We start from the raw sequence: 12,888 nt of genomic DNA on the forward strand, positions 1-12,888 counted from the left end.
TTGAACTATTTGTTCGTGAGGTCCAGATGCTCATCTGGAAACTGGAATGTCTCTGGTCTGGATGATTGGTTGTACAGCAGGTGGTCTTTGTGTACTGTGCGTCGGCTTACTCCATTCCACACCATGAAGGTGACTGGTCCAAGTCTTTTTTCCACTATTCCTCTTGTCCACCTCTCCTTTCCTCCACGGAAATTTCGAATCAGGACTCAGTTACCCTCAGACAGGTCTCTCAGCTTGGAGGCGGTTTTATCATGGTAGGTCTTCTGCCTTTGTTGTTTCGCTTCCACCATCCGAGTGAGATCTGGCTTCAGTAAGCTGAACCTGGTCCTGATTTGACGTTTTAGAAACAGTCCCGCTGGGGCACATCCCGTAACCCTGTGTGGTGTACTCCTGTATGCTATCAGGAAGTTTGCTTGCTGGTGCGGCATTGTTATGGTGACATTTTGTTTCCTTTCATCAAGCACTTGTTTCAGCAGTTATGCTTTCACTGTCTGAACTGCTCGCTCTGCAGCTCCATTGGAAGCGGGATGGTAAGCCGGTACCAAAGTTTGTTTTATTCCAATGCTCAGCAGGAAGGTTTTGTACTCCTGTGACGGGAATTGAGGACCGTTGCCGGAAACAATCTCCTCAGGAAGACCGTAAGACGAAAAGATGTTCTGCAACACCGGTGCATCGGTGCATCGGTGCATCGGTGCACCGGTGCATAGGTATATAGGTATATATGTATACAGTGTTCCCTCAGTTATCGCGGTTAATGGAGACCGGGACCACCCGCGATAAGTGAATTTCCGCGAAGTAGGGATTCCCATTCAAAAATGCTTAATTTTAACTTAATTCAAAAAAATTATTAGCATTTTTTTACCCCCCTGTATACAGTACACCATATAGAATACGGGTAGAGAGAGTGGAATTCATGTTATAACAAAAAAAAAAAATGCTGTTTCAATGTAGACTGGCCAAACTGATTTTATTATTGTTTGGTATGATCGCGAAATACAAGATAGTCCAACTAGCTGACCTTGTGATTGTTCGTTCAGATCGTAGAATATAAGATAGATAGGCCAAACTGATTTTATTATTGTTTGTTAAGATCGTAGAATTCAAGATAGGCCAACTAGCTAGCCTTGCAATTGTTTGTTTGAATCATGCGATGTAAGATAGGCTACGGCATTTTGTGTGTGCTAAAAAAAATATTGTGTTTGTTTACAACTTAGCCCTGCAAATGTCTAACCATATCAGCCTAAAGTTTGTTTGCATAAACTTTGTCCTACACCGCTGTCTTAGAAATATTACCCTGTTTTGCCTTTATAAAGAGGGACCCACGGTTCATTTTTAGCAGGGGTCTCAAACTCAATTTACCTGAGGGCCGCAAGAGGCAGAGTCTGAGTGAGACTGGGCCGCATCAGTATTTCCACAAGAAAAGCGCTGATAAAACATTCCAACGTTATCAAATATCTTTATTTTTAATGAAAAATAATGGATTAAACAAATTAACTTAAATATTAATAAAAAATAAATCAATAAGTAATAAAAAAATAATGAGAATAGAGTAGATATACAGTGGCTGGCTAAGTAGAGAAAACTAATTATTTTTATTCCGTTTCAAATGTCTGTATTAACAGCTCTTTAAATTTTAACATTCTGAACTTGAATGGAACATTAAACATGAAATATTCTGGACACAGCTTCTCTTACTTCTTGCTGCTAGAGACCTGGCAGCGCTTCTTCTCACATAGCTGAGTCACATTTGGTTTAAGGGAGGAAGCAGTGGAGAACCTCAATAGAGCTTGAAGATGCTCATCAGTAAGTCTGGACTTATACTTGGACTTATTGAAGTTCAAGGTGGAGAAGAGTTTCTCACACAAGTATGTGCTCCCAAAAAGGCACATGGTCCGCTTGAACATTTGGGAAAGTTCAGGGAAACTGGGGGTCAACTCTCTCAAAAATTGCCCAAGCTTGTCTGCTTCTCCACTCACCTCCCTGAACTTGGCTTTGGGTGCAGAGTTGCACTGCAGGTCAATGAGCTCCATTTAAAGCTCAGGAGGGGCATCTTGCACATCAATCAATCAGGGGTCTGCAAAAATTTGAAATGTGGCTTTGTGTGTCTTGAAGTCTGCAAATCTGTGATCAAATTCCTCCTGCAGCTTCGAAACACATATTACTCACCACTGAATGGTGTGCCTGCATCCACAAGAGCCTTGCATGCTGGGAAATGGAAAAGGTTTGTCTGAGAGAGCTGGGCTTTCCATAACAAAAGTTTAGTGCAGAATGCTCTCACGTTGTCATAGGCAGGACTGACAAGTTGCCCCTGGCCTTGTAGCTTCTTGTTCAGTACATTAAGCTCACGTGTGATATCAACAAGAAAAGCTAAGTCCATGAGCCATTTGGGATCACTTAGCACAGGAACAGCAACCACGTCTATCTCAATGAAGTCTTTTATGGCAGGCTTTGAAACAGACATCTCTGGGGCTGTAATTTGTGTTTACACTAGGAATGAGTCTCGGATTGAATTTTTCACTTTCAGGCGCGCGGTTCTGTGGCGCATGCGCACTTTTGCTCTCTGATCGTATTGGATTATGGCAGCTCTCTAAACCGAGCGGAGTGAGTGAGGCACTGGACAGCCCGGCCAATGTACCACCCTCCAGAGCCGTATACTTCACCGTGATTGGTTCATCCAGCTCCGAACACAGTGTCATTCATATCAATCTTGCGGGCCGCACGGACATTAATCTTGCATATTAAGACGCGGGCCGCAAATTGTTGTCCAGCGGGCCGCATTTACGCCGCGGGGCGTGAGTTTGAGACCCCTGATTTAGAGAGAGTTGCAGGAACATCGCGCTGAACAGCACTCCACTGTTAGAGCTCTAACTCTCCACTTTGCAGTCCGGTAATAAGCCTATTTCCTATTCAAATTGACCTCACTCTCTCATAACCCGCTCCTGAAGTTGTATTTTCAGACCTATCAGCCTGGCGATCGGCATCAATACTATCTAGCTACTATTTTCGAATGGATTGTGGCCTGGTGATTGGCATCAACACTAGTTAGCTACTATTTGCGAATGGATTGTGGCCTGGCGATCGGCATCAATACGAGCTAGCTACTATTTGCGAATGGATTGTGGCCTAGTGCTCGGCATCAATACTAGCTAGCTACTATTTGTGAATGGATTGTGCGATCGGCATCAACACAATTGCGAAGCATGGAAGACAGCCTTGGAATAGTTATGCTAGCTACTAGCTAGCTAATATTTGCGAATGCATTGTGGCCACCTGGACGAACATATTAAACTCAGCGTTTTCGATGGGCAATTGTTCAATTCGAACACAGAAAATGTGGCCTGAAGGTTTTGTGTGTGATGATGACGTGAGTACATTGTAAAATGGCATTACCGTTAGCAAAGCCTTTACTGCAGTGGTGGGTGTGTTGCAGGCAAAGATGACGAGGCCCTCTGATTTAGTGACAGCGTGCTCTGGACATGGTTTAATGTCAAGTTTGCCGCTAGCACTCCACACGTGCTGCTCAGTCACCTGCACTGGAACCTGGTTCACACCCTGCAACAGGTGGTCCTTAACCACTACCTGCAAGTGAATGATAGAAAAGGTCAGTTTATTTAAAAATAGGTGGGTGAAAAGGTCAGTTGATTCAAAATTGAGTGAGTGAAAAGGTCAGTTGATTCAAAATTGAGTGAGTGAAAAGGTCAGTTGATTCAAAATTGAGTGAGTGAAAAGGTCAGTTGATTCAAAATTGAGTGAGTGAAAAGGTCAGTTGATTCAAAAGTGAGTGGTGAATGTTCTAATGAGCCATTAATGGTCATTGTGTGCCATTCACAACATTAAACATGCCACCCATTGCAACTGTGTTTCATGTTCTTTAGCCTGCAATGACTTTTTTCAGCAACTGACTAAGCCAAAGTGGCAGTGCAAGCCACCTGTGGCGAATTGGTGCACCCACTTTATAAAATCAAATGCCACAATCAGCAGATTCTCTATTGCTTGATTACTGACTGGGTCATGCTTTGTTTTGTTGTACCTTGTGATACTCGTGTTTTTTTGGCATGCTGTCTTTGTTTAGAAAATATTTGTGTAGATTTTGATTCCTTTTGCCTGAGTTAGGTTGGATTCACCTATCAATAGCTTGCCGTTCATAGCACTGTGTCACGTTTTGTTGGGGTTTTGGGTCTAGATGTGTGTTTAGGCTGTCTGGGTGATGTGTGCATCTCACCTCTTTTGTCCCTGCTGGTTTCCCTTTCCCTTGTTAACCAGCTGTGCATGTTTATAATTAGCCATTGTCCGTCTATTTAAGTGGAGCGTTTGTTGACGTAATTTATGGAAGTATCACCTCGTGTACTTTGTGTTTTTCCATCCACGCAAGTCGTGTTTTTGCCTCTTTGTCGGTGTGCGTCTTCGCCTGTTTATTTGTTACTTTTGTATTCATAATTTTTTTTCAAAAAACCCTGAGTTGTGCACCAGCACTTTCCCCGCATTTTTCCTGTCTCTCATTCTGGGTTCTGGTCCTCGACACGCACCCTAGGCGACTGATAGGTCTGAAAATACAACTTCAGGAGCAGGTTAAGAACGAGTGAGATCAATTTAAATAGGAAATAGGTTTATTACCGGACAGCAGGGTGGTTGGAGAATGCTCCGACAGCTGTGAACCTCTTGCTCTGGACTTTCTTGAATTATATGTGAGGGAACTCTTCCTCAACACTTTTAACACTCACTGCTCCCAGGATCTAGAGCTATTGGTGATACGGGGCAGCCCCTCCTATTTACCTAGAGAGCTAATGGTTATCATAGTAATGGCTATCCATATTCCACCGTGATAGGTCTGAAAATACAACTTCAGGAGCAGGTTAAGAAAGAGTGAGATCAATTTAAATAAGAAATAGGTTTATTACCGGACTGCAGGATGGTTGGAGAATGCTCCGACAGCTGTGAACCTCTCACAGCCTGCCTTCCTCGCAATTATCTCTGACTGAACACTAGTTCAGTCTTGATATAGGAACTCAGGTTAACATTTCTAAAACAGTGATGTATTTCTAAAACAGTGATGCATGACAGAGTTTATGTAAACAAAACTTTGGGCTAATACGGTTAGACATTAGCAGGTTTAAGTTGTACGCAAACATGATATTTTTATAGCACACCCAAACTGCTGCAGCCTATCTTATATTGCGCGTTTCGAACAAACAGTTCCAAAGCGAGTTGGCCATATTCCACAATACAAGGAAACAATTGCAAGGCTAGCTAGTAAGCTATCTTACAATTCGTGGTGCGAACAAACAATTGCAAGGCCAGCTAGTTGGCTTATCCTACATTCCACTGTCCTAACAAACTATTGTATAACCAGTTTGGCCACATTGGCTCGACATGAACAAACCATTATTAACCCAGTTGGCAGGTCTACCCCAATAGCGACCATGACACATTGTGATGTTTTGCAGCACTATCATCGTCAATGACATCCGTAACAATATGTGAGTGCGTTACATAGTGAGAGTGACTGATCAAGTGACTGAGACTGCTTATGGAAGCAAGGAGAACCAGATCACTGACACCTACCAGGGGTTAAATGTGCATAAATACAGCAAAAAGAGAACAAACCAGCTGTGGAGCAAGTGGAGAGCGAAGCGTCTATTCATCTTGTCTGCTTACAGTAGACCAATCAAAAAAAAAAGACTCTCCTACTGGGAGAGACAAGATGGCGGTGCCAAGGCATGCAACAACCGTCCCTACTTCTTCACGCCTTTCATATTTTCAATGTGTCTTTTTACAAGTTGTTCGTCAATTCCGGACTTTAACATAAATTTTGACATCAAATACAGCCACTTGGATTTATTAAACATCGGTCTCCAACACGTAACTATGGTTTATAATGATGATCATGGGAACAATATAACGAACGCGATAACCAGGTCGCCAGGACCAACGTGGTTTTTGTCAACTCTGAACCGCGAAGACAAAGCAAAAGTGAAGTTGAAGAGAGGGATGAACTAAACAGATATTTCCTGTTTTTCTGTCTATATAAGACGGAGCGCGCTCAATAAAGATCAGATTTTGCTCGTGAAATAGAAAGACCTTTAAGTGTGCTTTTCATTCTTCCATATTTGACGTTGTTGTCACTGGGAGTTGATGGGAGAAAGACGCTGAATGCTGTATCCTCAACGCACACCACATTGTTAATTTAACGGCCGTAATAAAAGGTAAGATTTCTTAGCATTTGATTGGCTATATGGCGTATGTGGGTGCTCGGACGTTTGGTCTAGGTTTAGCGCCTCGGTAGAAATGAGTCACGCCCTCCAAATACGCGTCAGGACGAAAAGCACTGTCAATCCCGATTGCGCGTAAAATACACCATAGTTTGAAGTGAATATTTCTATTTAATATTCGTTTGGTCCCACGTATGAGCATTGAAGCAACTTAAGTTTGAGACATCAGTCAAAACAGTCGCTATGAGAACAAACCAATTAATGATGAGGTATTAATTGTACATTTTATAATTTAGGTTATTGTACGTGGATGAGTGCCGCACGTGTACGTCTGGTGGATTGAAAGTGTGTGTTGCTCTCCCATTTCTCTCTATCTGTCTCTCTTCCTCTTTTCTGCTCCTCGTTGCCATTTGACAGGCAAAGAATAATTAGGGTGTCCAATATAACAAAATGCGCAGGAAAAAGCATGTGATGTTTAGGACCAAGTGCAAAGTAATAGTTTGAAAAAAAACGGATTGTTAGATATCCTTGTGGGAAAACGTACTAATGAAAAAAAATTATGTTAGTTAATACCAAGAAATAGTAGAATGAGAGCTAAAGTATTTGTGGTTGATGTTCTTGTGCGGAGTTGTTAAGGAAAGCTGAATTAAGTGCAGTGGTGTTCACCGTTTGCGTGCTGTAAATCACGTGGAGCAGCGTTAAAATCTCTGCAGGCGGTGTGAGCTGCCTCCATTCCAAGGGTAAACTACCGTATTTTGACGACTCTAAGGCACACCGCATTATAAGGCGCACCCTCAATGAATGACGCATTTATTTTTTTTCCATATACAGTTGTACATCTATATACGAGCAGCTCGAGATACGAGGGAAATTTTAAGCCAATACATCATAAGCTCTAGAAACGAGAAAATTTTTGAGATGCGAGAAAGCCAGGTGGCAATGACATGAGAGGCTGTTTATCATTGTTTAACATATTTTTTTCTGAATCTCTTTCGTTTAAAACAGATATCTTCGAGCACTGAACGGTTTCTTCACCCAAGTTTCTCCTACACATAGACCAGAAAACAAAAAGAGAGCAAAAGAGGGCTTTCTGGGTAATGAAGTATACTCGTGCGCACAACACCGATAGCCAATGGCACCCTTTCTCAGAATAAAACTTTATTACCCACAATATACACGTGGGTAGGCTGAGTTGTTGTTTTTCCTTCCTTAGCCCGTTAGCTCCCGCAATAACTCATTTAAGACTACTTCACGTTGGCACGTTGGTCGTGCGTTATCATATTGTGAGAACATTTGTGTGCATTATTTTTGGAATTTTTTGAAGGGAATACAACAGCAAACAGCCCATTGATAGCGAACATGAGGGTGGAGGCGTGGCAAACAGCTAACCTTAACAGCCAGAAGGTATAAAAATGTAAAACAAAATTAGAATTCAGTTTTTGTGTGAAGTTACATTAAACGTATGTTTGAGTGTGTCTGTATATATTAATCCAAGTAAGTTTAAATTAGTGTTACGATCGCGTCGCGTAGTGCGACGCGATCGGAGGGGAAAGTGAACCCAGGTGCAGAGTCGCCGAAGCAAATAGAAAAGGGGAGGCAGTTATGTTGCTCTTGTAGTTATGTAGTCATGTTGCTACAAGAGCAACATAACTGCCTCCCCTTTTCTATTTGCTTCGGCGACTCTGCACCTGGGTTCATTTTCCCCTCCGATCGCGTCGCACTACGCGACGCGATCGTAACACTAATTTAAACTAACTTGGATTAATATATACAGACACACTCAAACATACGTTTAATGTAACTTCACACAAAAACTGAATTCTAATTTTGTTTTACATTTTTATACCTTCTGGCTGTTAAGGTTAGCTGTTTGCCACGCCTCCACCCTCATGTTCGCTATCAATGGGCTGTTTGCTGTTGTATTCCCTTCAAAAAATTCCAAAAATAATGCACACAAATGTTCTCACAATATGATTGATTTAAGAAACGGGGTAACATAACATAAACAACTTAGCTTGATCACTTATTACAAACGAAAAGAAACATGCAGCGTGGCGTGGCGTCAATGTGAACGGCATGACTACGAGGAAACACAGGGAATGAAACCAGACGATCCGACAGCGTTCAAAGAAAACCATAATGCTTAAATAGCAAAAATAACCTAATCACGTAATTAGCCGCGGCTGATAATAATAATGACATCATGCCAGGAGTGGCAATCAAGCCACTCCTGACAGTACATCCCCTCTAAGGGACGGATCCTAGACGTCCCAAGGTCAATTCTAACATGAGAACCAAGAACAAGCAGGGAGGGCGGGTGGGAGATCTAGCATTGTCCGGTGGTCGTCCACACCAACCCAAGAACAGACGAAGGAAAGGTCGATCCGGCGGGCGTCCGCGCCAGCCTGAAACAAGACGAGGCAGTAGTCGGTCCGGCGGGCGTCCGTGCCGGCCATAAACGAGACGAGTCAGTGGCAGGTCTGGCGGGCGTCCGCGCCGGCCAGAAACGAGACGGGGCAGTGGCAAGTCTGGCGACCGTCCGCGCCGGCCAGAAACAAGACGGGGCAGTGGTCGATCCGGCGGGCGTCCGTGCCGGCCAGAAACGAGACGAGTCAGTGGCAGGTCTGGCGGGCGTCCGTGCCGGTCAGAAACAAGACGGGGCAGTTGCAAGTCTGGCGGGCGTCCGCGTCAGCCAAGAAGTGACGAGGCTGTGGTCCATCCGACGGGCGTCCGCGCCGGCCAGAAACAAGACGAGGCTGTGGTCGATCCGGCGGGCGTCCGCGCCGGCCAGAAACGAGACGAGTCAGTGGCAGGTCTGGCGGGCGTCCGTGCCGGTCAGAAACAAGACGGGGCAGTTGCAAGTCTGGCGGGCGTCCGCGTCAGCCAAGAAGTGACGAGGCTGTGGTCGATCCGGCGGGCGTCCGCGCCGGCCAGAAACGGGACGAGGCTGTGGTCGATCCGGCGGGCGTCCGCGCCGGCCAGAAACAAGACGAGGCAGTGGTCGGTCCGGCGGGCGTCCGCGCCGGCCAGAAACGCGACGAGGCTGTGGTCGGTCCGGCGGGCGTCCGCGCCGGCCATAAACGAGACGAGGCAGTGGTCGGTCCGGCGGGCGTCCGCGCCGGCCAGAAACGAGACGAGGCTGTGGTTGACCCGGCGGGCGTCCGCGCCGGTCAAGAACGAGACGAGGCAGTGGTCGGTCCGGCGGGCGTCCGCGCCGGGCAGAAACGCGACGAGGCTGTGGTCGATCCAGCGGGCGTCCGCGCCGGCCAGAAACGAGACGAGGCAGTGGTCGGTCCGGCAGGGGTCCCAGCTGGTCCTTTAAGTCTTGGCCAAACTGCCTGCCTTTAGGAGATATTAGAAGTTTAGTACGGTCGGGCACCTTACCCTTTTTGCTCGGGGGTGGACAACTCTCTCCTCCCGGGAAACCGGAGCATTGCTTCTCTGGACGTCGCCGGCCCCGTCCTCCAGGGGCACCGGCGAATTGGCACTCTCGACGTCGACAGCCCCTTCTTCCAGGGACTCCGGCGAATTGCCACTCTTGACGTCACCGGCCTCGTCCTCCAGGGGCACCGGCGAATTACCACTCTTGACGTCACCGGCTTCGCCCTCCAGAGGCACCGGCAAATTACCACTCTTGACGTCGCCAGCCCCGTCCTCCAGGGGGAGCGGTGCTTGGGAGAGCGGTGCTTGGGAGAGCGGTGCTTGGGAGAGCGGTGCTTGGGAGAGCGGTGCTTGGGAGAGCGGTGCTTGGGAGAGCGGTGCTTGGGAGAGCGGTGCTTGGGAGAGCGGTGCTTGGGAGAGCGGTGCTTGGGAGAGCGGTGCTTGGGAGAGCGGTGCTTGCGAGAGCGGTGCTTGGGAGAGCGGTGCTTGGGAGAGCGGTGCTTGGGAGAGCGGTGCTTGGGAGAGCGGTGCTTGGGAGAGCGGTGCTTGGGAGAGCGGTGCTTGGGAGAGCGGTGCTTGGGAGAGCGGTGCTTGGGAGAGCGGTGCTTGGGAGAGCGGTGCTTGGGAGAGCGGTGCTTGGGAGAGCGGTGCTTGGGAGAGCGGTGCTTGGGAGAGCGGTGCTTGGGAGAGCTGTGCTTGGGAGAGCGGTGCTTGGGAGAGCGGTGCTTGGGAGAGCGGTGCTTGGGAGAGCGGTGCTTGGGAGAGCGGTGCTTGGGAGAGCGGTGCTTGGGAGAGCGGTGCTTGGGAGAGCGGTGCTTGGGAGAGCGGTGCTTGGGAGAGCGGTGCTTGGGAGAGCGGTGCTTGGGAGAGCGGTGCTTGGGAGAGCGGTGCTTGGGAGAGCGGTGCTTGGGAGAGCGGTGCTTGGGAGAGCGGTGCTTGGGAGAGCGGTACTAGAATGGCCGTCCGTCACCAGAAACCTGGTCCGTGGCTTCGGTACGGGTGCGACTGGCGACCCCAAAGGCAACGGGAGTACTTTGCGTGGCCTTGGCACAGGAGCTTGGGGCACTTGAAACGGCGTGGTCGGCCGTGTAACTTCGGCCACTTGGACAGGCGTGGTCGGCCGAGTAACTTCGGCCACTTGGACAGGCGTGGTTAGCCGAGTAACTTCGGCCACTTGAACAGGCGTGGTTGGCCGAGTAACTTCGGCCACTTGGAAAGACGTGGTCGGCCGAGTGACTTCGGGCACTTGGAAAGGCGTGGTCGGCCGAGTAACTTCGGGTACTTGGAAAGGCGTGATCGGCCGAGTAACTTCGGGCACTTGGAAAGGCGTGGTCGGCCGAGTAACTTCGGGTACTTGGAAAAGCGTGATCGGCCGAGTATTTTCGGGCACTTGGAATGGGGAGGGCTGCATAGTCTCTAGGAGATGCTGGTACAGCGTGATCGGCCGAGTAACTTCGGGTACTTGGAAAGGCGTGATCGGCCGAGTAACTTCGGGTACTTGGAAAGGCGTGATCGGCCGAGTAACTTCGGGCACTTGGAAAGGCGTGGTCGGCCGAGTAACTTCGGGTACTTGGAAAAGCGTGATCGGCCGAGTAACTTCGGGCACTTGGAACGGGGAGGGCTGCATAGTCTCTAGGAGATGCTGGTACAGCGTGATCGGCCGAGTAACTTCGGGTACTTGGAAAGGCGTGGTCGGCCGAGTCACTTCGGGCACTTGGAACGGTGAGGGCTGCATAGTTTCTAGGAGATGCTGGTACAGTGAGGTCGGCCGAGTATCCTGGGACGACTGGAACAGCGAGGTCGGCCGAGTAACTTCGGGCACTAGGAAGGGCGTGGTCGAGGTCGGGAGAGGAGCTTGGACGGACGTGGTCGGAAGAGGAGCTTGGACGGACGTGGTCGGGAGAGGAGCTTGGACGGACGTGGTCGGGAGAGGAGCTTGGACGGACGTGGTCGGGCGCGTAACTTGGACAGTGGTTAGTGTGTCCAGGCATTGCTTTCGCTTCGCTCTAAGGCATGGCGCTCGGCGCCTCCTCTGGGAGGATTGCACAGCACCCCCGCCATCACGTCGTGTCCCATAATAGGTGGTCAGCCTACTCTGTAATTGCTGGTCGGGGTATTTGGAGTAGGAATTGTCGGGGGAAAAATAGGGGTAAACCTCCTCCAGTGGAAGGTCTCGGGGTCCGAATTGGTCGAAGAATTCATCATCGGATTCTGAAACGCCAGCGAAAAAATCAATTTCCTCAACGACGTCCTCCTCACCAGAATCTTCAGGCTCCCTCCATGGTGAACCAATTCTGCTGGTCATAGGCATAAGATAACTTGGGCGGTTTCTGGTGGTTGTACGCACCTGGGCTTCATGATTAAACTGTAAGGGCTTCCCAGGGCGACGTGCATAGCAGTGGTGGGGCGTAAGAGTACGCTGCGGATCTAACTCTCCTACCAGCTGAGACTCATCTCCAGCAATGATGTGCCTGAGAGCCCCGCACCACGGTGTGTTCATTACAAAACTCCTAAACGATTCTGAGGGTTTTCTTATACACTCCAAGCAGTCTGGTGTCTTCGAGGTGGATGGTTGGCGTCGCAGAGCGCGTCGGCGCGAGCTTGGGTGGCGCTCCGCTGGGTCCATGATGGTCGGATCGTGCTGTTACGATCGCGTCGCGTAGTGCGACGCGATCGGAGGGGAAAGTGAACCCAGGTGCAGAGTCGCCGAAGCAAATGGAAAAGGGGAGGCAGATATGTTGCTCTTGTAGCTTGATTTAATAAACGGGGTAACATAACATAAACAACTTAGCTTGATCACTTATTACAAACGAAAAGAAACATGCAGCGTGGCGTGGCGTCAATGTGAACGGCATGACTACGAGGAAACACAGGGAATGAAACCAGACGACCGAGAGCGTTCACAGAAAACCATAATGCTTAAATAGCAAAAATAACCTAATCACGTAATTAACCGCGGCTGATAATAATAATGACATCATGCCAGGAGTGGCAATCAAGCCACTCCTGACAATCAGTTTGTTCGGTTACGCGCGCGATGCCCTGGAAAGTCCCGCCTCACCGTAATACTGGGTGTATTGGCAAAAGAACTACATATCCCAGCATGAACTGCGCACAGGGAAAGTGAAGTCGCTGGCTACTTACCGTAGATGCGAGACCTGTAGAGGATGATTTACCCTATTGACTGATTGTTGGGTTTATTCTGTATTACTATTATAGATATATTTGTATTAATTCATTTCTTTGTTAAATCATTCTCTTATTATTCTCAAAGTGTTCGAGGTCACAAACAATCTTC

The 12,888-nt window shown here is 48.2% G+C and overlaps 1 protein-coding gene across 1 annotated transcript in view; it reads right to left on the reverse strand.

Moving 5' to 3' along the window:
• LOC144195144 (complement C5-like) overlaps nucleotides 1–12,888 on the reverse strand; it is a 61,645-nt gene that overhangs the window by 8,210 nt on the left and 40,547 nt on the right. The window contains exons 12-14 of the mRNA XM_077714561.1: nucleotides 3,391–3,579; nucleotides 586–656; nucleotides 215–327 (exon numbers count right to left, since the gene is read on the reverse strand). Coding sequence (XP_077570687.1) covers nucleotides 215–327; nucleotides 586–656; nucleotides 3,391–3,579 — 373 coding nt within the window. The remainder of the gene's footprint in view (nucleotides 1–214; nucleotides 328–585; nucleotides 657–3,390; nucleotides 3,580–12,888) is intronic.

This window comes from Stigmatopora nigra, chromosome 4 (genome assembly GCF_051989575.1).
Source record: "Stigmatopora nigra isolate UIUO_SnigA chromosome 4, RoL_Snig_1.1, whole genome shotgun sequence".
In the NCBI taxonomy this organism is placed as follows: Eukaryota; Metazoa; Chordata; class Actinopteri; order Syngnathiformes; family Syngnathidae; genus Stigmatopora; species Stigmatopora nigra.